The sequence below is a fragment of the Leishmania panamensis genome (assembly GCF_000755165.1).
Source record: "Leishmania panamensis strain MHOM/PA/94/PSC-1 chromosome 33 sequence".
Taxonomy (NCBI): domain Eukaryota; phylum Euglenozoa; class Kinetoplastea; order Trypanosomatida; family Trypanosomatidae; genus Leishmania; species Leishmania panamensis.
Window position 1 is genome coordinate 1,237,245 of NC_025880.1, and position 24,438 is coordinate 1,261,682.

At 53.9% G+C, this 24,438-nt stretch overlaps 3 protein-coding genes across 3 annotated transcripts, besides 2 other annotated features; all 3 read left to right on the forward strand.

Moving 5' to 3' along the window:
- Nucleotides 1-4,982: 4,982 nt before the first annotated feature.
- LPMP_333050 (hypothetical protein) lies at nucleotides 4,983-5,927 on the forward strand (the record flags this gene model as incomplete). Its single annotated transcript, XM_010704093.1, has 1 exon — nucleotides 4,983-5,927. One exon carries the CDS (start codon nucleotides 4,983-4,985, stop codon nucleotides 5,925-5,927), a length of 945 nt encoding a protein of 314 aa, XP_010702395.1.
- A 3,902-nt stretch (nucleotides 5,928-9,829) lies between these two features.
- On the forward strand, nucleotides 9,830-14,401 carry LPMP_333060 (hypothetical protein; the record flags this gene model as incomplete). The annotated part of the gene is made up of 1 exon (XM_010704094.1): nucleotides 9,830-14,401. The coding sequence occupies one exon, from the start codon at nucleotides 9,830-9,832 to the stop codon at nucleotides 14,399-14,401; it is 4,572 nt and encodes a 1,523-aa protein (XP_010702396.1).
- A 1,976-nt stretch (nucleotides 14,402-16,377) lies between these two features.
- Nucleotides 16,378-16,870: a repeat region.
- Nucleotides 16,871-18,679: 1,809 nt separating this feature from the next.
- LPMP_333070 (hypothetical protein) lies at nucleotides 18,680-21,043 on the forward strand (the record flags this gene model as incomplete). Its single annotated transcript, XM_010704095.1, has 1 exon — nucleotides 18,680-21,043. One exon carries the CDS (start codon nucleotides 18,680-18,682, stop codon nucleotides 21,041-21,043), a length of 2,364 nt encoding a protein of 787 aa, XP_010702397.1.
- A 2,745-nt stretch (nucleotides 21,044-23,788) lies between these two features.
- Nucleotides 23,789-24,438: a repeat region.

Here is a 24,438-nt window from a genome sequence, read left to right on the forward strand (position 1 = left end):
CCCCTCTCTCTCTCTCCCCAGGCGCTTGTGTGAGCCTTTGTTTGTGTGTGTGTGTGTGTGCGGGCGCAGGTGTACTGCATGTGTGTGATGACGAGCAGAGCATCTCGCGTACTTCGTTCGCTTCCCCTGATCTTTGTTGCCTGTGTGTACAGCTGTGCGGCTATGGAGGTGCGCGCAGGTGTATATCGATGTTCGTTTTTGCCAGCGTCTCTGTACCGCTTCTTTTATTATCTTGTTTGTGTGCACTGCCAGTGTTGCCGGCTCCGCACTAATCATCTTCCCACCATCGTTTCTTGGCCTCTGATGAACCCTTCTTTCCTCGCTCTTTGTCTCTATCCATCTCTTTCACTTGTATGCGCTTGCCTTCGTTCCTTGTTGGCCCCTGGATATGCATGTTTGCTTTGTTTCCATCTGTTCTTCAACGCCGCCACTCGCACACACACACACACACAACTACACACACACACATACATGCATACGTGTGCTCTTTTTTATGTGCGCAACTTTCGCTGCTGTCGTGCCCATATTGCTTGCTTTTTTTCCTTGTGTGTGTCTCTCTGTCTACTCTCTGCTGTGTTTGTCCATGCGCACGTGTGTATGTATATATATATATATATATATATATATATATGTGATCGAGCTCCTTGTTGCTGCTGCTCTCGTGCTCCTCTTTGACGTGCATGAGCCATCTCTCATTTTTCCTTTCTTTGTGGCACGCTTGTATCTGTGCGTGCGCGACCATCTGACTTTCTCTTCATCCTCGAAGTAATTCTGCTCAAGGATACCTGCAGTCATGTGTGCTACTCCTCTGTGCCTCCCCCCCTATTCTATCTTTTTCGTATTCTTTCAGTTGATCCCTGCGAAGGGAGGGCGGTGACGTGGATATCAAGGCGTGCGTGACGAGGGAGGTGGGGAGACACGATACGATTCGCATTCAGCGTGTCTGCAAGTACACCGCGCGGCATAATGGGCAGACGATGTCGTATCTGACTTCCCACCGCCCCTTTTGTCTTGCAAAGGAGAGGGGGAATAGAGACTGAGACACAACAGCTAGACGAGAGAGAAAGCGAGGACGAGGATGAACGAGGTGTACGTGTAGGTGTGTGCATGCGGATGCACGAGGAGGGCCTCCGCATAGTTTTTTTTTTGTTTTGATACTTCTGCCTTGTATTTTAGCTCTCTCTGTCTCTCTCTTTGTCTCATTATGACAGATGAGATGTGCAATACGTTGCTGTGGATGATATGGCCTCCTTGTTGATCGTGTCATTCTAACACGGTGTCATGTCATCAGCGCGATATATATGTATGTTTGGCCTTGCTCTTATCTTTGCTCTTTTTTTTCTGTACTTCATCGTTCCGTCGACACGTTTCTCTCCATGTAGATGTCCTTGCCTTTCTTCTTTGCGTTGCTTTGCCTTCCGCTCTTCCTCTTCTCTTATCCATCTTTTACATGTTGCACCCTCGCTGCCAGTTGTTCGTAACAGGGAGAGAGGGGATGGAAAATGAAAGGAGGAGGAGGAGGAGGAAGGGGAGGGGGGTAGTTCATTATCTTTTTGCGCCCCCCCCCTATCTCTTTGTGTGCGTTTGTGCGTTCCGCCCCCGAGGTCGAAAGCAAGCCTCTTTTTCAGGTCTTCGCTTGTTCCATGTGAGTGGCTCTGGCTGCTTCTCTGGCTGCTTCAACTCCTCTCTCGCTTTCCTTTTGTGCCGCTTTAAACGCGGAACGGATAGCGATGAGAGACCTGAGAAAAAGGGCGGGGGGCACATATCACCAATAAACACCCACAAAGACAGCTGGACAGGCGCACACGGGGATAGAAGAAAAGAACGTGGGGTGTGAAACAATACGTGCGCACGCTGCAGAAAAAAAATTACCAATGACGAGGGAATGCCCGTTGCTCATCCTATCCTGCCCTCTTTCTCAGTACCGCATGAAGGGGAAGTGGACTCATTGTGTCGGTGTATCGTCTTTCTCTGGTATTATATGTGTATACTTGTGGATTAGTTCTGCTCACAATGGCGCATCTTTGTTGCTTTGTATGTTTTCGTCTTTAAATATTTCTCTCTTTTCTTTTTGTTGATGTGAAGTTGAGGGTGAGTCGCTGATGTTGTTTGGTGGCGCTGATCTTTTGTTTCCCTGCTCATTTGCGCACATTCGTTGTCTTATTCAGTTTCAGATACATGTGCAGGTGTGTGTCTATATATATATATATATATATATATATATGTAGACCAGCGCTTTCTTGCTTGACGTGTGCCCTCCTCTTTGGCACCTTCCTCCCTCCTCAACTGCGCCCAATCTTCTCATTTTGTCTCTCTCTCTCTTTCTCCCCTACTTGCGTGGTGTGGGTTGCTTCTTTTCGCTTTGTTTGTTCTTCATGTGCAACAGTAGACCTTCTTTTTCTCCGTTTGCCGCATTCTTCTTTACTGTGTCCTTTGCTGTACTCTCTTCTTGTTGTCTACCATTGGCCTTTTCGCTACCCCCACAGTCGCCGATGTTTATTGCGTGCGTGTTTGCATTGGTCTCGACATCGTGTTGTTCCGTGTTTCCCCCTTTTCATACCTTTTTCTTGTTCTCAATATTTTTTTTCCTCTTGCATTGCTGTTGTTCACTCTGCAGGTATCTTTACATATCTTTTCCCTTTCGCTTGTTTGCAGCTACTGTGTTGCACGTTGCCCCCCGTCTTCCACTCTCTATCTCAAGTGAAGTACTTGCTTTACTTGTGCACACCTCTCTCCTACACGCATGCGGTAAAGCAAAATAGATAAGCACACGCATACAGTCGTCTACACATCTGCATGGATGTCTGTGTGCTCTGCTCGCCTTTCTTTTGCAGTTACTGGTGTTGCTTGTGAAGTGGAGTCTTTTCCTCTTTTTCGTTTCGCAAGAATGTTTTTACTCCTTACCACTCAAGTGTTCTTGTCCCCTGCATGTGGTTGCCGTCTACGTGCACATGTGTCGTGACGTGTGGCCGTATTCTGTTTTTTTTTCCCCTTTTCTCTCCCTGTCTTCGTTTTTTTTTTTTCCTTGCGGGATGTGCTCGCCGACCTCGGCACTCTTTTTTACGTACTTTCGAACCTCGTGTGAATGCGAAGGGTGGTAGACCATTGGATGAACATGTGGTGCGTGCATATGTGCGCGACACACGACGCGCGTATGAGCTGTGCGCACGACTACCTTCCTTGTTCGCCGCCTCCTGCGCACGCCTTTTTGTTTGGTAATGGCTTTTCCTTCTGGTTAGCTTGCCCTTTCTCTCTTCCCCATTATGCGGCAGTGCTCTATCATTGGCCTTTGTATATTTCGCTCACCCCTTTTATCTGAGTTTTGGGTGTACGGTGATGTTTCTTTTCCCCTTTTCTCTGTCATTAGTTCTGCTTGTTTCTCTGGAAAAAAAGTGAGGCCTTGTTTCCGCTCATTTTCATCTCTTCCGTCCCTAACTGTGTCTTTCTCTCGCTCTTCTTTGCCATTCCCTCTTCATTTGCCATGGCTCATTGACCTTTTTGAGGTTACACTGATGCTTGTGTGTGTGTGTGTGTGGGTGTGTGTGTGTGTGTGTGTGTTTGCCTCTGTATGTCTTATGTGCGTCTCCTTTTTTCTCGCTTTGTCTCTGTATGCCCTTACGGCACCCACTTGGATGATGAAAAAACAAATAACGAAGTCAACAATAAAAGTGTAAAACAGGGCAGCCAGAGGGGATGCCGGGGACGGTGATGGCCCTTCAAGTAGAGGGGTGAGCCGGGGACACCTCCTCTTCATTACCCCCGGTTGCAACGGCGGACTGCATCGCTGGACGAGAAAGGGGGAACGAGGAGTAGGTGTGGGGTGGGCAGTGAAGCGTCTGCCGGGTCATTGTAACCTTTTGGAGAGGCGGATGTGCTCTCTGGAGAGTGAGCTTTCAGACATCACCCTCCAAAGCGGCTTGGATGTAACGCCGTATGCGGTTGCGTCTGAACCCTTCCCCCTTTCCTCGCTTTGCAAAGGCAAATGACAGTGAGTGGGTGAGTCACTTTGCATGCTGCGAAGGCCGACCTACTGCTCTTTGCGGTTGCTTTGGGCAGCTTGAATTCCGCGTCATCCTGTTGGGCTCTGTGAAGTTCGAGTTGCAAACCTACTCTTTGGTCGGCCTATACTCTACGACTCTGTTTTTTTGCTCTTCTTCCCTTCTTCTCGCGTCCTCTCTCCATCACACAGCTTCTCTTGCTCGTTTTGGGGCTTCATTTTCATGTAGAATCCCTCGCGCTTTCTCTTTTCTGCTTTCTCAATCTTCTTGAGCCCCATTGAGAGTCTGACGCGCTGTCTCTCAGCTATCAACACACTATCCACGTCATCCTATCCATTCCCTATACCTCCTTTTTTGCACCAACACTGACTGCCATTTACTGCACGTCCTTCCTCATTCCTGCTCTCTTCTTTGCCTTTCCTCACCTCCTACGTCTCTCTCTCTCTCCCTTAATTGTGTGTGCTCGGGGCTCATCTGTTGCTATTTTTTTTTGTGTTGTGCGTGCGTTTGGGTGGGTCTGTGTGCCCCTGTGCACGTTTGTTTCTCCCCTTTTGTATATGCTTATTCCGGCTGCCTTCGTGCTCTTTGACGACTTCTTCGCGCGTGCGCGTGTGTGCGATCGTGTGCTTCTCTCCATATGGTCATCTCGCTATCTCTGTAGATCAGCCTCCCTCTTCCTTTACTTTCCTTCCTCTTTGCTACCCCTACTGTGCGCGTGTGTGTGTATGTGTGTATCCTACTTCATTGTTATTGGGCCACCCCTCTCCTCTTGTTTCCCTTTTCCTATTCTCTTCCTACTTGCTTGTTTACGCTCTTTTTTCAACATTTTTTTTTATAGTTTCGTATTTTGCTGGAGTCTTCCGCTCCCACCCCCTTACCTACGGCTCGCGTAAGGAAGCAAAACAGCAGCTGCGATAAAGACTACTTTTCGAGTTCGCAGATACTGACATTCCCCCCCCCCCCACACACAGCCTCTCTCCAACCATGTACTACGGCGGACACGACCAAAGTTACGGCGGCAATCAAGGCTACGCCGGTGGCCTTGGTGGCAACATGCAAGACTACAATTACCCACAGCAGCAGATGATGCCGCGCCAAGAGCCTAGCGGCTACCACCAGTATGGGCAACAGGGTGCGTACGCCCAACCAGGAATGATGAACGGTGTGGCCGGCGATGGTCATGGTGGTTGCTCATATGACAACGGCTACGCCCAACCGGATGGGAATGACGGTCGCATGACGGCGCTGAAGTCATCTAAGAGCTTCACGGGCCCACCGCCTGGCATGGATTGCATGCAGAGCAGCGCGGCGCGCAGCCGCCCCATTGCCTCGCACAGCAGCAAGGGCGGTGGCACGGGCCTAGCCCGGAACGGTAGCGTCTTCGTCGGCGGCCGAGAGCGTGACACCCAGGTATCCATCAGCACCCGCGGTGGCATGAGCGTGCACGCCATTGGCGGGACGGAAGACGAGGAGTTGAAGCAGTACTATGGCGATATGGCGCGTCGTAATGATGAGCGGCGCATGGACGGGGTGAAAGCTATACGGAGCTACCGTGGCGACATTGAGGACGGAGAGGATGTCGGCAAGCCGCGCCGCGTGACGAACCGGCGTAACGTGGACGGCCGCTCGGCAACTGGCTATGGCGGTATCAACTTCAAGCGCAAAGCAGCCATGCGCAACGGCGAGCAGTGGGGCGATGTCGAGGTCCGCAGCAGCACCAAGGGCGGGGGTGGCAGCTCGCTCAATATGGACCAGTCCTATGGGCAGCAGCCGATGTACGGGTCAGGGATGCACACAGCCCCCGTTGTGTTCGAGGAGTCACCAGTGATGCCGCAGATATATAATAAGGAGGATGTCCACTCGTATAGCAACATGAGTGACGCGTTTTCGGAGGATGACCAGGATGCACAGGGGGATGTAGAGTACTAAACAAACAACGAAAGAGGCAGAGCAGTAACTGAGAAAGACAAGCAGAGGGCAAGAATGACGATAAAAAACACTAGTGAGCTTGACGACACCCTAGAGAGTATGGCGAGGGAAAGAAGAGGTTGGTGGGTACCCCCCACCAAAGGCACGAAGACGCACATACATGAGAGTGCTTGGTGGCACCGTTGAGGCTGTTTACTCATTGCCTCGACTGAATACCAGTCGGTGGGTTTCGCACTTATCCCATCTCGCGTTTTCTCTATTCGAGCATCATTTTTGTTCTGCCCCCCCCCTCTTCCTTTTCCCGTTGTTATGCTCTATTTGCTTCCATTGCGACGCATTTCACATGGCTTGTCCACATTTTCCTTTTTCGTTTTTACGTTTCTTATTGTATGTATCGTATCACCTCCTCTCTTTACCGGCCATTTGTTGAGTTGCCGTAGCTGCTTCGCATCTTAACCCTTTCTTCATCCCCTTCTTTTCCTCTGCGTTGTTCCCCCTTTTCTTCCCCCATTCATATCGATGCTGGCAACTTCTTTCCCTCTTCATCACGTGTTCCTCACACCCCGATGCTACTCCTGTGCGGTACTTGGCACATGTTGGGGAGTCTTTCACTGTTCCCCCCGTTTTCTTCCTTTCGATTCCAATTTCTCTTTTGTCTGTCGCTCTGTCTGTGTGTGTGTCTCTCTCTCTTGCCCCCCTCTCGCCAACGCCGTTGCCTTAGTCTTTCTTTCCTTTTTTTTTCCCGTTCACTCCCATCAATCAAATGTTCTCTTCGTGCGTTTCATTGCTCCTCCATTCTTTTCAATTTCTTTTTGTTTACTTCGGCGCGATATATAGCGGTTGCCTCTCTCTCTCTATTCTCTCTCTTCCTCTTTCAACGTTTCTGTTTGTGCACACTTTGCTGGGGCAGCGGACGTTGTTGCTGATTCCTGCTGTTTTCTTTCGCTTTTTTTTTCTTTTTTTTCTTTGGTATGATGCTCTTACTTTACTACCCCCCCCCACGTCCCCTTCGTGTTCTTCTCTGCCTCCCGCCTGTCTTTTCGGGTCGCATAGGTGTATTGCTGTTGCTGCTATGTGTACAGGGGCCGTGTGTATGTAGTTGCCGAAGTGTCCGACTTGTGCGTGCGTGCGTCTCCTTCTCCCTGTTTGTATATATACGTCTCTTGTGCCACCGCCTCTGTGTGCGATTTCCCTTTACGCCCCTCCGGACCTCCCCCCCTCTCTTACTTGCCTCTGTCTCTGACGCCTTTTCTTTTCGTGGTTCACCAGTGTTCAGTTCTTTCTGGCTACCTTTATTGCCATATTTTCGGGGCATGCTCGGTTGAACAAACACCCCCTCTCCCGCCACACACACACACACACGCCCATCTTCATATGCACTTGCACAGAGGGGTAGACCTGCTTGCACCCACGAGCAGGCAGACACGCATGTGTATGCACGCACCGTTGTTCTGTGCTGCTTTGCCTCGCTCGTATTGTTAGTGCTCTCCACTTCTCTTTCTTCTTCTGAGCGTAGGCTTCTTTTCTCTCGCGTTTGGCTGTTTATATATGTGTTCATGGAAACACAGTAATGCGGATGCCGAGGAGCATCAAAACAAAGGAAGTCAATTGCTCATCGTTTTCTTCCCCCCGCCCTTTCTGTTTATGCTGCCGTTGTGTCAAGAGACGCCGGGGGAGAGAGACGAGGCGATGTGAGGGAGGCAGGACTAGTGCGCTGAGGCGTGTGCGTATGTGTGTGGAAGACGCGGGTTGGGGTCGGGACACCTCTCCAGGTTTGGATACACGCACGCTGAATTGCCTTCAAGTGCACCCAAATAGGCACGGTAGCTTCCTTTACTTCTTCCCCTTCTTTTTCCTCTCCGCGTCTGCGTTTCCTCTCTGTCATTCATAGTTATGATTTGTCCCTTTCCCTCGTCCGCGTATTTCGCTTCCTTTTTTCTCCCTTCGCGCTGTATCCATTGAAAGCGGAGAGGAGCAACTGGAAAATGAAAGACAACGGAAAGACGGTGCTGTGTCCTCGCACATGTCTCTCTGTAGGCCTGTGTGTGCGTGTCTCGGCAACCAGTCACACACCCACACACGCATGCACAGACAACAATCAGAATCTGCGTGAGAGCCTCAACCTTCTCGTCTTTCAGAATGAAAAAAAAAACAAGACACCAAGCGTCATTTCTCGTTGAGGGGAGCTCAGAAAGAGGCTGCCGTACAGGTGTTCATAGGAATAGCGAATGTCGCTACTCTTCTTTCCCACAGAGGTGATTTCGTGCCACTCTTTCCACTCCACACACACACACACAAAAGCTCAGATCTTGGCGAGGTGGTACCCACAGAGCCGGTGTGTTATTCTTTGAACGTTGGGGCCTTATATATACATACATATATACATATATACTCGTGCTTATCTTTTTCCATATTTTTTTTTGTTTTGGGGGGTTTTGTTTTCTTCTCCCACCCTTCTGTTGCGAAGCTCGATGTTCATCTCCCCCTTTTCCCCTTTCCTTCCATTGCAAAGGTTTGTGTTTTTTTTTCTCAGGTGTAGGGGGTCTTCCGCTACTTAGACCGGACAGCTTCCAATAGCGAAGTACGGGTACCATGTGTGTGTCGGCGTAGTAGCTCTCTTTCCTCTGATGCCAGGTAGAATGTCAACTGGTTTTGCCGTCTCCACTGTGAGTTGACGCCAGTCCCGCTCGGTTAGCCCCTATCATGTCAGCCACCCGGCGTGGAATGATGGATAAGGACGGGGCGGACCCTGCACTTTCGTAGAGGTCCTGGAAAATATAAACAGTGATTCCGTGCGAGCGGGATACAGAATTCAGTTTTGTCCTACCTGGCAACGTCCAACATGTCTGTGATGTCGCTCGTAGAAAGTTAGAAAGTGGGGACGGAGCCCCTCCAACTCAATCGTTGCCTTCCCCTCTTGCTTCTCTCATCCCCTCTTGCCTCTCTCACCCCCTCTTTCTCTGATTTCACATCAGCGAGTGCAATGTAATATTCACGCTCCCAGCGACGACATCCACTAGCACCATTCCCGACCACTTCCCTTCATTTTCTTCTTTACTCCTGTGGACACACGCACATGCGCACGGTTGTGTTGCACCACCGCCACCACTCCTTCCACACACTCACACACGCACACAAAGACGTATGCGCGTGCAGTAGCGCTCTTTTTCAGTGTCTTTGTTGCGCGTTCTTCTTCCTCTTCAACCTTCTCTTTCGTCCTGCCGGCTCAACGTGTGTGCGTACTCAGGTAAACCGGCGAGCTATCGTAGTAGCAGGCGTAGGTGAGAGAAAGCGGGGGAGCACACACAGATACACAAGCACCGCCGCGAAGAGGGCAATAGGCGAGGAGCCCTTCACGAAACAGCCAACCATTACGGAAAGGACAACGCCATCCCTTTGTGGGCTTCAGGCCTCTCAACTTTTCTCTCGCCATTTCCCGTATTCCACGCACTTCTTCTTTTTGTTTGTTTGTTTTTCTTTCGCTCCTCTGTTTTCGGTGTGCAGTCACGTGCGCGCTCTCAATCCGTGGGGTCGCATCGGTAACGGTGAGTGGGCCTGCACCTGCGATTTACAGCGGAAGTGACCACCTGCGCCTTCTCACTTTTTTTTGTCCGGGGTAGTCACCACACAGCGGTGCATCGTTGGCTTCAACCGCATTCCCTCATTGTGAAACTTTCTTTTCTCTTTCTTTTTTTTAGCTGCGTTGTTCTCCTACAGGGTGTTTCGTTTGACTTCTCCTCATTCACTGTTTTTTTATTTTTCTCTGTATTGCGGCGCTTACGCTTTCTCGTCATCCAGAGCCGTCCTATACTTACACCCGCACATCTACTTGTGGGCATCCCTCCGTCCTCGAGGCCCTCACTTGTGTGTTCTTCGTTCAGTGCCACATCTCTGCTCTTAAGATGACCTCCAGTGCAAAGAAAACGGACAAGACCGGCCACCGCCGCTCTTCGTCATCGAAGTCAGCCTCTAGTGGCGCACAGCTCCCGCGCCAGCACAGTAACGCATCAGCGGCAGTCCCGCCTGCCTCAGCGCCGAAGCCTTCGGCGAGCGCACCTGCTCCAGCGTCTAAGCCAACCGCTCATTCCGCGGCTTCGCTAAGCAACTCCAAGATCACTGATGTCGTCGCTGACCCTGCGCCGTCCTCGGCAGTTCATGCGGCTGCACCCACCGGCGTTTCGGCCCTCTCTCCTACCAGTGGCACGCGCCGCTTGCCCGCTCCTGCTGGGGCACCGGCAACGGTCAATGCGGCTCCAACCTCGCAGAACGCTATGGGCGCCAACGGCTATGGCAGGATGGGCCCTGCTGTCTATGACGTCGTGGGTGCTAACGGGACGGGTTCCGTAGAACCCAATGGATTTGGATTTAAGGGCCCCAGTTTCTATGACACAGGCATGGGCAAGCAAAACGCCCTGAGTGGCTACGGTTCCATGGGTCCCGGCGGCTACGGCAGCATGAATGGCAGCATGGCGGAGAACTATGGTTCTATGGGCGGGGGTGGAAACGGTATGAACTCCATGTACGGCATAGGTGGTTCGATGGGTTCGATGTACGGCATGGGAGGCAATGCGATGGGCTCCATGTACGGCATGGGGTCGATGTACGGCCCAGGGTCAATGTACGGCATGGGCTCCATGTACGGCATGGGGTTGATGTACGGCCCAGGGTCAATGTACGGCCCAGGGTCAATGTACGGCATGGGCTCCATGTACGGCATGGGGTCGATGTACGGCATGGGGTCGATGTACGGCATGGGCTGTTACAACAGGATGGACCTAGGTACCAACGGCGGCTCCATGTACGGCATCGGCCGCACCGGCAGCCGCTCGAGCTTCCGCAGCAGTGGTGGCTACGTCGGTGGCTCCTTCGACGGCCTTTGGCGTGCGCCTTTAGGTCATAGCTTCCATCCCAAGCAGGACTTCAGCATACCACCGCCGTCCTCGCTCCTTAAAGAGGAGGTGCTGAACGGAAAGGATGACAAGGCGGCGAAGGATGCGGCAGCACCCATGACGAAAGGCTCGGACGCGAAGGCTGCTGCGAACGACAAGACGACAGCTGGTGCAGCGGAGAGCAAGACGCGCGCCGTCGCGGATAAGGGAGCTGATAAGAAGGACAGCTGCAGAGACAGTGCGGCTAACAAGAAGGATGCCGACGCAAAGGATGGAGAGAAGGGCCGGGGGCGTGGCATGCCTACAGCGATGGCATCATCGCACCGCCTGACGAAGCAGGTGAACGACAGCGTGCACGTCATCGCAGTGGTGCCGAAGGAATCGATGGTGAACCGCACTGACAAGTCCGTGATGGTAGGCACGACCACGTACAAGATGGACGAAGTGACCATGGGGCCAGTGAATGTAGAGAGGTCGGACTTGCTGACCGATATCGTGGAGCAGACGCAATGCGGCCACAACGTGTCTATGCTGGCCCTCTGCGGCGCTCAGCCGTACGCGTTGTGCACCGACCCCATCACTGCCGTTGTCAAGCACATGATGGAGTCGCTCACGGAGGACAAGGCGCAGGTGACGCAGGTGAAAGTGTCGGCCGTGGCGTTCGCTGAGGCTGGAGACATTGTCGACCTCCTCGAGGAGAATGCGAAGCCAGTCAAGGCAGAGATGGCTTCTAACCCGATTTACGGTCCGTGTGTGATGAACACCTCCGAAAAGGACGTCAAATCAGCAGACGAGGCGGCCGCAGTTGTTATCAGCACCGCTGCGAAGGCGCCGCAGCAGGGCCTCATCGTCATTATGTACAAGATCAAGCAGATCCGCCTTGTTGCCGCAGGTGGCGCTGCACCGGTGAAGGACGTGTACGTCTCATCCATGTTGGTTGCCATGGTAGACGACGCAGGCATGCAAAATCTGAAGGTCCCCGAGAAGCACGCGAGAGTTGAACCGGCGCTCATCTTCACCAACGCAATTGGCGGTGCCAGTCGCACCGTGGTCATTGTGCAGGTGCCGGAGCAAGATGCTGAAAAGCTGGTCAGCGGCGCCGCCGCCTATTCCCAGCGCCTGCGCGAAATTAGGAACACACCGACGCGCAGCGGAAATATGAAGCGCTTTATCGACTACACCGAGCGTGCCGCGGCGGCCAACACGAAGGTGTCGCCGGAGACCGCTGCAAAACTTGACCGTATGCTCAAGGACGCGAAGGAACTGCTGGCAAGACCGGAGCAGACGCCGCTGACGGCATACAGTCTCGTTAGTAGCAACTCGCCCACGACCCTGACGGAGGCGATGCCTCACAGCGGCGAGGCCACCATGAAGAAGGCTGATGTGCTGGCAGCACCCGTCGCTGCAAACGCCGCATGTGCGACAACATCATCCGAGGCTCTTGCTGTGGAGAAACCGGCAGGCCCGGCCGCAGAGTCGGCTGCCGCCACGCCGTCCGCTAAGTCAGAGTCGGAGAAGCAGGTGCGTCTTGTCGTGTGCATCGACAACACGACACAGGTACCAGCGGAGCGTGTGAAGGCGGATGAGGTGGTGGTCCGCGCCGACGCGGCCGTAATGTCCGAGTCAGAGACGCTCAAGAAGCTGCGCGCCGTTTTCGGGAACGGCCGCAACGTGGCCCTGCTCTCGGTAGAGACGCAGCCGAGCATTCCGCTCAAAGACCAGTACACATGGATGAACGTTGCGGACATCCTCACAAGGACGTTTGAGTCGCCGCCGGCGCGTGCGAAGGACACGTGCATTGAGCTCTTCATGTCCGTTGTACTCAAGCGCCACGTGCTCTGCGATCTTATGGCGGACGGCGCGGCGTCGGTGGGACCCAAACCCCTCAACACAGCATCTTCGCCACTATTCGGTCCAGTCCTTATGGACGCAAGCTACAAGACGCTGCGTAAGGCATCAGACGTGAAGCCGACACTGGAGCAGGCGCTGCAGGCCGCCCCCGCCTATTTCACGGAGCCGGACTCGATGATTGTCATGACGGCGGTGCTGAAGCAGGTGCAGATGGACAACGACGTGCTTGTGGCGTCCTTCATGGCCGCCTCCGGGCCGTCGACGGCCGGCCTGTGCGGCGCGATGTCGAAGAACCCTAACTACTCTCGCTCTCTCCTGTCCTACGCGATCGGTGGCCCGTGCGTCACGGCGCTGCTGGTGTGCGTTGGCAATGACTATGAATCCAATGCGGCGGCCAAGGACAGGCTGGCCGACATGCATGCTCTGACCAAGCAGCCGAACCACACGAGCCGTGATGGCAGTGTAGTGGCGTTCATCGACTATGCCAAGAAGGGTCTTGTGGCGAATGCGTCGAAGCTTGAGAAAGCAGAAGGGGAGGAACGCGAACGACTCATGGCGGTCTCGAAGCGACTGCAGATCATGCACGACGACTACAGCACCTTTCTCAAGTTCCCTGAGGAGAGCATGCCAGCTTACTACATGGGCGACAAGCGCGTCAGCCCGGGCCCGCGCATGGACGGCGGCAAGCCTGAAGAGGCAACCGGTGCAACTCCCTCAGCGCACGAAAGGCCGCGGAAGGACGTGGGCGTGAAGGCGACGGCGCCCATCCGCGCTGTTGCGGTCGTTATGGACGGTGATGACGGTGCCAGCAGCGTGACTAACAAGACGCCGATGGAGGTGACGAATAAGGAGCTGATCGTCAACGGGCAGCGCTACGCCCCGACAGAGGTGGTACAAACACAGGGTGAATCGATTCGCTCTGTTGTGATCGATGGGCTGCACAAGATTGTGCTCGACGGCTACAATGCCGCCATGCTGACGAACGATGTCGGCGGCAGTACGGTGGGCATCTCGATGGCGGTCAAGGCAATCACCGTGATTGTGCGCAGCCTGCCAAAGGGCAGTGAGGCATTCTGGTCGGTGACGGTGTCTAAGGACAAGAAGGTGAAAGACATGCTGGGCGAAAACTCTCCCTACTATGATCTTCACATCGCCTCTTCGCCCCTCTTCGGCAACGTGCCGTACGGCGCGAACATTGTGCCAGTCGCGGAGGCGCAGGTGGAGCTGGTGGTGCGAGAGGTGCGCAATGAGGTGCGCGAGAAGGGTGGCATAGGCTACATTGCCCTCATTCTGCGTATCGCACAGTCGGACGGCGATGTCTGTGTGCCATCCTTCCTTGTCACCATCGCGGGGGATAGCGTCGAGGAGTACGAGAAGATGCTGTCGACGCGCAGCAGCTCGGAGTTGCTCGGCACTGCCATTGGTGGCGCGTGCAACAGCATTTACGTGGCTGGCATCCGCGGCAAATCTGGCGAGGTGGCTCAGCCAGTTCTTGAGGTGGCCGAAAAGATGATGCGTGTGAATAACGGGCCCCTCCGCAGTGGCAGTCTGAATCGCTTCATCACCCACACGAAGCTGGCGGTGGAGGCGATGCAGCGCAAGATCGAAGCCAGTGGTGGTGCGCCGAACCCGCAGCTCCTGGCGCAGGTGGGTCGCATTGGGACGATGCTCAAGGACGCGCAGAGCATGCTGAACTCTCCGGGCGGTAGCACGCCGGCCGTCTACAAGCGTTAACCAGGATAAAATAGCCGACAATGCACACACCGTTCTCTGCCAGCAGTCACTTTCTCCCTGCAGTACCAGTGGATGTCTTCGGAGCTGCGCCCTCCACCTCTCATTCCTTTTATCTGAGGTAACTCTGTCCGCCGGTGTTTTTTTTTTCCTGAGCGCTCTCGTGTGCCGCTGACTCCCATTTTTCCCATTTTGCCCTTTTTTGTGTGTGTGGTTTGGAAGGCATCCCACTGATGCTTTGCTTTCTGCTTTCCTTCTCTGTCATGTTTTTATTGTTATTCTTAGGTGCCCTTCTGCCTCCTGCTCTCTCTCTTTTTTTCTGTGTGCATATCTTTTTACTCGTATCACCCTCCTGGAGCTCATTTCTTCTGCAAAGTTGTGTGCATTTTTATTCTTTCGTTGGTCGTTTGATGGTGACATTTGTCCTCTTCTGCTTCCCTCTTCGTGAGTAGACTCGGCTACATTCCTTTGCCGTGAAGAAGCCAAATCTCTTCTCTCGTGCTGTGAGTGTGACTCGATGTGCATTGATGCGTGTGTAGGCTGACTTTTTCGATTTTCTTTGCTCAGAGGCCTCTCCCTCCCCTCTCGTAGCATTCTCATTGCCCTCCCCCGACGTACAGAGATATTCTCTCATCCCGTACTTTTCATCCCCGATCCCCACTTCATTCCCTCGGTCTATCGTCCCCCCTCACAATAGGAACATCGAGCATCTTCATCATCCGGCACCTTCGCTTTGGCTCAAATAATACAAAAAGGTGCAGCAAGGGAGCCCATAAACACTAGAGAAAGGCGAGTTACCCGATCGTGCTTGCATGTGCTTGTGAGTAAGGAGCAGAGAGGATGCAAGAGAGGCAAGAGCAAAAGGTAGATGAAGATGTGATCTAGCCGGTAGAGAGACGGGCGGGAGAAGGGATTTCACGATAGAATCAATGTACATTCCTCGCATGTGTCCAGTCTCTTATATTTTTCTCCCTATGTGTGTCTATGCGCTTTATACGATGTTGCAGGATCTTGTTTCTTTTGTCCACATGTATAACTGTGCGTGTGTTTTTATCACTCTCTTTCTCTCTCCGCCTCTTTCTCTGGAGGAGATGGGGCTCAAATGCGTCTTACTGTGTTCTGGGCTGTGTGTTGAGTTGTACGTGTGCTTTGTATGCCAGCGTGTACGCTCCCTCTGCGTTCGTTTTTCTTTTTTTTTTGCTTTCGTTGTTGCCTCTCTCTCTCTCTCTCTATGTATGCATATTGGGCCCACCCAACGTACAGGTGCTCAGTGGCTCTTTGTTTTTTAGTGTGTTCTTCTCACTCTTCTTCAAACCAGTGCCTGCGTACACAGCACTTCATCATAGTACCGCTCTGTCATCCGTTTCTTCCGCTTTTTTTCTTTTCTCATTTCATTTGATGTTGCTCCCCTTTCGTCTGCATCCTCCCTTCGTCTCCTCTCTTGTTATCCCTGGGCTCTTTTGTTTCTTCCTTCTTGTCTCTCTGTAGAGTGCGATTATGAGTTGTCGTCACTTCTGCTTTGCGGTCTTCTGATGCGTAGTCTGTGTGTATGCGCGTATACGCGCGCGTGTGCACGTGAGCGTGTCTCATGTTGTCGTTGGATGTTCTTCTACGTACTCGTGACTCATTCCTGCAAAGCAGAAGGGTGTGAGAGGGGAGGGAGGGGGGGAGCAGCGCGGTGCCCCAGACGGTACGCAGACGAGCGAGTAGTCGCCATATCCACACAAAAAACGGCCCCCCAATAGACGATCGATCCGCCTTTGTTGCGCTTCTCCTTCGTTTTTGCACGTGTGTGTGTGGGCCCGCATGCCCCTTCTCCCGTGGCCTTCTTCCCTGTCTTTCCTCTGCGCTGTGTGCGTAGCTTCACCCCCCCCCCCCGCACTAGTCCGCCGTTTCCCCCTTATGTGTTCCCAATTATCTGACCTTTTTTTCTATCATTTTTTTTTTGTTTTCTCATGAGAGCGGGCTCTTCAGGACGGGGCGCACACCTCCGTGCGTGGTATCGCAGGGTCCAGCGCCCACACCCCCACTGCGTGTAGAGAAGCCGAGCAGCCCCTCTATCCCTGCCAATGCCGAACCACTCCTGGTGGCGACAGGCTGAAGTGCCTACGGCGTGGGGAGGTCAGAGCGCTGTAGCGCAACTGATGTCGGCAGTCGGGTCCTGGATGACGGAGCGTCAGCGTGACTCGAACGTACCTCACCCGGCCCTCACTGGCCTACTGGTGACAGGGGGTCGGTCGCCACCCTGAGGAATGCACTGGGCGGCGACCGGCATAGTGGGGAGTAGTTGTGAAGCGACCCTCGTGGCGGGGTGGGTGGGTGTGGTTTGTGGCAGAGGTTGTGCTCAGCTGATTGAGTTGTTATTATTCTATCCGCATGTCTACGGTTGCTTTGCATCAGGCAATGAGCCCTATGCCAGGCCTGGGAAGAGTGGAGCTGGGCTCACGTATGACAGAGAATGGACACGTTGAATCATATACTAATGCCGATGTCTTTGTTTCTTCGCGCAGAGAAGAAGGGCTGTGCTCGTTGATGTCAGCGTTTCTCCATGAACGGCGCTTAAGCCTCTGGAGGCATTGATTTGCTTGGGTTTCCTCCTCCGAAGCGTTTCATCTGGCGCGCAGTGTTTATTTCAAGTGAGCAGCACACGCGTGAGGGGTGTATATGTCACGAGACTGCTGCATGTGTTTTACCTATCTGAAAGTCCACGTGCTTTCCTGGCCTCCGCTTCAGAGAACCTCCTCCCTCCCAAGGCCGGGCAAGGAGAGACTGAATAGGCGGAAGGAAGTGACAACGACTTCGCACCCATTTCGTAAGCGGCCATGTGCAGGTTGAGTCGGCCAATATCATGGATGTTATGCAGTTTCTTATCCGGGGGAGGATTGAAAGTTTTGTGCGCGTTTTCTACCTCTCACTGTCGCCCGCGTCGATTCCTGTTTCGTGGGACAGAGGTGGCAAAGACATTATCCAACTTCGCATCGTAGAGTAACATCGCATAGCACCTTTGTGGCCTGTGGGGTAGAGAATCAAAACGATCTCTTATGCTTCTCTCTTCAACGCTTCTCCTGGGACGCATCGGCACCTGAGTCCTTCTGATGCGTGATTTTTAAAGCTCAACTTCATTTCCCCTAACACACATTGGAGAAGGTATGCCAGTATGTATCTCTACATGAAGCACACCTTGCCCGATGTGAAGCTACTTGGCTTTATCGCCTCTGACGTTTTTCCCCTTTCCTTGCTTGAACAAGTGGGTTTCTGTGTGCGGAGGCCCACGCTGGGCTTGCGCAGATGTCTTCCCATAGCTTTTCAAAGAAAAAGCGCATTTGCACAAGCAGCCCCCCATCCCCCCATCCCCCACACCAAAGGGGCGAAAGGGAAAAGGCACCATCGCTGGTCAACCCTGTACAAATCATGAGGACACCAACTGCGCCAGGTGCATTGGCGAGACGGCGTTGTTTTTCTTTTTTTGTCTGTTTAATGCCCCCCTCCCCCTCATCCACGCCTCCTTAGGCACTTCCACTTTCCTGTCCACTCCGTCTTTGAAAATGGAGACCCGATCAGACATCGTGGCTACTTAAAGCAGACAAGCGTGTCGAATGATATGAGGCGCGCAGGTCTATCGACGTGCGTCTGTATGTGTGTGTGTGTGTGTGAGCAGTCTACCTGACCCATGTGAACAGAGAAAAGGGAGCTCTCTTCCTCCGCCCCGATGGGCGAGACTCACCTGGCCGTTTCATATGGCGCTTGCTTGGCGTCTCCATTCCGTATCGGGAGGATCCAGTTAGGACATGTAGCGGGAGGGGTGAAGTGGCGGAGTAGATACGGCCTTCAGCACCCTCTTTGTGGTTGCTCTCATCCTCGCTGTTTCCCCTTCGTCTTCTCTCCACAGATAACTCTGGGTTGCCTCGTTGACCTTGCTCTCTCTTCCTTCTACTTTCACGACCACTTTCTCCGTCCCCAACGCGAACATGTTTGGTGCAGCTACGCGTTTCACATTGAGCCTTTAGTGTTTCTTCCTCCTCATACCTCTTTGGTGGGTTTCACTTTTTTGATCTCTCTCTCCGTGTCTCTACATTCGCCTTTGCCCGCTTTGACGCTGTACAGGATTGACCTCTTTACTCGTTTCGCTACTTTCCTCATTGTTCTCTTCACTAGTGTGTGCTCTTTGTAGGCGTGTGTCTCTCCACCGACTTCCTCTCCCCTTCTCCCACCCTCACATAACGCCGCGCATTTTCTCGCTCACGCGTCGCTTACTCACTCTCGCTCTTTCTTTCGGCAGTCATGAACACTGTTGTTCCCCCACCGCCGTCTGGCTCCATCCTGCAGAAGCAGAGCAGCTTTTCTCGACCCAAGATGAATAGTGCTGCCGCAACTACGCCCGGAGCTGTGCCCCCTGGCGCCGGCATTGCGTCTGTTGCCAACGACTCGGCAACCACGTCAAGTGCCGTACCCCAGAAGTCAGCCATGACGTTGCAGCACCCCGGACCCGCTGGCGGTCCCCCTGCTGCTGTATTCTCGGCGCATCTGACTGGCGCACTCAACAAGCACCCTGGCGCTGCGCCTGGTCTTCCGTCGGCCAGTTATCCTCAGCAGCCCGCGGCGCCGCCTGGTATGTGGGGGCCCAACGGCCATATTGCTCGTGAGGCTCCGGCTGTGTCTCCTGAGCCCGGAGTGCAGCGGCCTGCGCACCCTCCGGCCGGTCCCCCTGTGGCCCCCTCGGCCACTAACGCGCAACCGTCCCAGCAGGCCGGCATGGTTCGCCAGAACAGCATGAACGGCAGCCTCTACGGCTCCATGGGCGGCGGCTTCGGCTCAATGGGTGCGGGTCAGATGACCAGCTATGGCTCCATGGGCGGTCCAATGGTGGGCTCTACCTACGGCACCACGGGTGCTCCATACGGCACCATGGTGGACCACCAGAGCGGCATGGGCGGTGACTACGGCAGCATGGGCAGGGGCATGAATGGCGGAGGCAGTGCGTACGGCTCCATGGGCGGTCAGGGAACAAACCTCTACGGATCCATGGGCGCTGAGAACTGCATGGGCTCGATGACGGGAGCCCAGACGGGCTCACTATACGGCATGGGCGGCCCCGGCCCCATGCTGATGCCGCTGGGCTCCATGTATGAGATGGGAGGCCCGATGGGTTCAATGTATGGCATGGGCGGTATTAGCACGGTGGGCATAGCGGCACAGTGGGGCAGCCTTGCGAACATGACTATGGGCGGCCGCGGCAGTCAGGTAAACCGCAGCGGTATCTCGAGTGGCTACGGTGGTTTCGCGTCCGAAGCAACCCGCATTGACCCTGAGGACCTGTGCCCAAACATTGGCACCTTTGAGGGTGCCGAAGATCTGCCACGCAGCGGCAAGCGCGGCGGCAACCACCTGTACAGCCGCGACAAGCACGAAAAGCCGGTGGCGACGGGCAACTCTAACGCGTCAGCCATGACGATACGTCGCAAGTCAGATGTTACGGTAGGCAGTGGCGCAGCCGGCGTCAGCAACGGTACGTCCTCTCACTCGGAGGGCATGACGAACCGCGGTGCTTCGCGTTCATCGCCGTCTACAAAGCCTGGTGGCAGCGGCGCCGTTGGCAAGGCGCGCGCGAAGGTGCCATCGAACTACAACGTGCACTCGCTCATCCTGGTAGACAAGGCCACCGGCACCGAGGTGATCACCGTTAAGAACCCCAGCACCGTCGTCTTTGAGAAGGGCGGCAAGAAGGAAACGTTCGAGGTAGACGAGGCCCTAGTCCTCGCCTCGGCAAAGGACGGCGTTGACTCGGTGCTGCTTTCGGAGCTACGCGGCAACTGGTTCAACGGCCACAATTCCGCGCTTATGCTGTGCGCTGGAAAGGGCAAGATCGCGGCGACGCAGAACGTGGCACGCCAGTTTATGCGTAAGTGTGTGGAGCGTCTGGAGAAGAATGAGAAGGATACGGGTGTCAAGTTTGACATCACGATGACGATGGTGTCACTTCGCGGTGCCGACCAGTGCTGCGACCTTCTCAAATCGGACGCCTCGTACGAGAAGGTGATTATGGGCTCCTCGCCGGTGTACGGCCCGTGCCTGCTGGAGTTGGAGACGAAGGTGCATAAGACGGCCGGCGAGTGCATCGGCTCTTTTGACGCAGGACTGAAGAACGCGAAGGAGGAGAAGGAGATCGTTGTCGCGTTTTTGATTCTCAAGACAATCAAGAAAACAGGCGCCGATGAGGAGGTCCACTTGTCTTCCCTGTTCATCGCGCTCTGTGGCGAGACGGTGACGCACAAGACGGACATCCGCGACAAGGCCTCGTCGTCGCCACACCGCCTTTTTCGCTACGCCGTCATTGGGGCCTGCGTCACCGTGAGCGGGCTGTGGATTGCCTCGAACGATGAAGAGGCTCGTGAAGGTCTTGAGGTAGAGCGCAAGATGCGGGAGGTGAAGAACCAGCCGCCGCGCAGCGGTAATGTGAAGCGCTTCGTCGACTACACGTACAAGGAGATCGTGCGCCAAAAGGAGAAGCTGGAGTTCACGCCCGGGCCCGAAAAGAAGACGCGTGAGGTGCACATTGAGCGGATGGAGGAGATGGTCAAGGACGCGAAGGACCTCCTTGCGTCGCCCGAGACCACGATACCGAGGGGCTACTCTATGGGCCGCTAAAGCGTCTCCAGGCGCGAGAAGCTGGCACGCATGTGTTGTGAGTACATCACGCTCTCCCTGCTGCCTCCTTCTCCTCTTTGCTCTTCTACTCATTCCCTCCTCCTTCCGCTGCGTGTACGTACTGGTGCGAGGCGGGTGGTGGCGGTGGTGAGGAACGCCTCGTGTTGAGGCACAACAACAACAAGAGCAACAACAACATGCCCAAGCTCGCAGCACTCACTGCATCGCTCGTTCCCCCCCCTCCCCACAAGAAAAGAAAAAAAAACGACTGGCCCTTTTTTTTGTGCCTCTTCTGGTGCAGAAAAAGCGCCTTCCATTGTGTGTGTGTGTGTCTCCCTCTCTCTCTCTCTCCGTGTGTATCGGCACTCTTTTTCATCTGTTGATTTGCATGCACCTTTCTCTCTCTCTTTCGCGCTTTTCTTGTCCTTGTCATCCTTGCCGCCGTGAACGAGAACCGTGGATGCAGGTTTACATACCCTCGTGGTTGTGTATGTGCGGGTGGGTGCGTTGTTCTTGCTTGACCCACACACCCACACTAGCGTGGGAAGAAGTTTTCTAGCTACTGCTCGTCCTTTTATTTTCTTTCTCTTCTCCTTGTGTGCATAGCCCTCTCTTTTGACCCTTTTTCTCCTTTCCACCACTTCTCTATTTCTATCCTCCATTGTTTTTCTCAAGTCTGCTTTGCTTCATCTGGTTTCTGTCTCTCTCTTTTACCTTGTCGGCCCCCCCCGTCTCCTCTGACGCGGGCTCTGCCACATTGCTCTCTCTTCGTCTTCCCTTGCTCTTCTTGACGCCATCACGCACGCCCTCTTTTTGTGCCCTGCATCCCAAGACACGAGCGCCTGTTTCTTGTTTTTCCTTTTCCCTCCTCTTGCCCTAAACTCCAAAAGGAAAACACAATGATGAGGCAGGTGTAGGGAAGGAGGAGGGGAGAAGGATAGGGCAGTGAGGAGAGCGAGAGGAGTGCTGATGTTTGTTTGCGGTGACGAGCGATATATTCGCGGTACTTCCATATCCCCCACACGCTCTCTCCTTTTCCACTTCCTAGTTTCTACGGTATTCAACGCGTTGGTTGTGTCATGTGCGTATGTGGGTGACTGTGTCTGTGCATGAGGGTTCTCTTGGCCTCTCCCTCTCTTTTTTTTCTTCTTCATTATTTCCTCTTCGTATTTGTTTTTCTTCTCCCCCCCATTCCTCACTTCGCATGTGCAGGAGTCTGCATATGTGTGTGTGTGTGTTTAGTGCTTGGAGGCAAGTGATGGGCCAACAGAGCGGATTTTTACCTGCTCCACTCCCGCCTCTAAACCAGCGTATTTCTCTCCGTTTTGTTTATTTGTTCATGTGTGCGCGGACTGCCACGGTGAGGTGTCCGTGTAGCGAGGTGATTTGGAAAGCAGAGTACCCAACTTGCGTAAAGTGCGCACAGTCGCGGACTGCGCTGATTGTCATCGTCTTTTTTCTGTGTGTGTTTTTTCCCCTTCTCCCGTCTTGACGCCCTTCTCTTCTCGGCCCCTTGTTGCCTTTGCGTTATCCTTTGTTGCCGTGATGTTCTTTCCTCTCCCTGTCGCACCTCCCCCCCTATATTTCGCAGGGGTGTCTGCGTGCGTGAGAAGAGGCGTTTTCGGTAAAACCGACTCATCGGGGCGATTCTCTTCCCCCCCTCCTCCCACGCCCCACCACTCCACATACCCATTCACCTACACATACGTGATGGCGCAGGGAACTCTGAAGCAAAACTCAAAGGGCCAGGCAGAGAGGTGCCGAGTTTTCTTCGTTCTCCTCTCGCATCATCGGTGGTCTTCGTTTCTGAATTGTACTCGTGATGCCACTTTTTTTTTTGGGGGGTTGTTTACATGTGTGTATGTGCATTTTTGTATTGCCGCCTCGCCTCCTCCTTTTGGCTTTTCTCGTTTTCAGTTTCTTTTTTCAGTTTCCTTACTCTTGACTCGTGCGTGCCAGTTTCTACCGCCCAACCTCCCCTCCGCTCGACTGCACCCTTTTTTCTCTCAGCGTGAATATGACCTTCAAATGTAAAGACAGTGTTGCGATAAAAAGGATGTGTGCTTGTGTTCCTTCTATAGGCTGGACTCCTTTACGAAACAACCGTTCTAGCCCATCTCCTTATCTGCTCCCTCCTCTTGTTTGTTCGATTGGCTCTTTCTTTACTTCTGGTCTCGGTGACGTTGTGTGGTATCTACATCGTTGTTCTTTCTTCTCGATGAGGGAAGCTGAGTTGTGAAGCACACTTTCTCAGCAAGGTGAGAGCACGGTGTATCGCGTATTGTTCTTGTGTACAACCTGTGGGTTTAGATTCTCGCTCTGTGCCTCGCCTTTTATTTTTCATGTTTCTTCGCTCGGATGCTTCTCGTAGTGTTTCCACTTTCGGAGTACCCTCTTGTATATGTCATCCTAATTTCCGTCGTGTGGCACACTGCCCAGGTAAATGAGCGCATCGCGTATGAGAAGAGAGGAACCCCCCCCACACACACACAACGCAACGTCGAAAGGGAAGTGTCGTGCATGCTCGTGAAGATGCAGACCCAAGCGAAGCGCACAGCAGTCAGATCTGAAAAACGAAGCCCAAACGTATGTGTTCAACAAGGCAATGATGCAGCGCAAGTACGAAGAAAAAAAGGGCGAGACACATAGTAGTAACAGAGATGGTAAGTGGACACGTGAAGGGGAGGCATTCGTGTTTTTCCACGTTGTGAGTTCCTGGTGATGCCAGCCCATTCAATCTGGTGTCAGGCCCTAGTGCCCCTTCTTTGTGAGCAATCCAAGGGCCTGCAGCCTGCCCTCGGGTACGGTGGTGGGCCCTGAGCCAGTGCTGTGCGGGTGAGACGTCCTGTCATGGTAGCATTTTCCTCGCTCACTACGAGTCATGTCCGTTACGTAACGGCATCCGTCCCACACCAGAAGAACTCAGATGCTGAGCTTACGAGACGAAAGGACGCCATGCTCGCCCAAGCCCGCCCGGGAGGCCAGTCCATGCAGGTGGACTCCTGAAGTGGCGGGTGACGGACAGCTGTTGCATGGGGTGCCGATGGTGCGGAGCTGGCCGCACCGCTAGCGGTACGGTACCGCCACCCCCCACCAGAGCTTCCGCCTACGCCTTCGTATTCCTTGCTGTGAGCGCTGCCCACCTGGTGTTGTTCCTGACATGCCACACGCGACTCGTGGGCCGCTCGGGGCTCGAAGGGCCCTCTGTTTTACACTATGGGTGTGTGCGTAGTGAGGTGGTTACGCGCACCTCCCTCGCGCTGCATGGGGCTCTCCCCGTTGGGTGTCTATCGCTGCCTCTTATTCTCAGTCGGAAAGGCAGGCTATGCGCTCTTTTCGCGCCGGCGCATGCTTACGCACGTGTCCCTTCCGCCGCCGCCCCGTGGCAGCGCCCC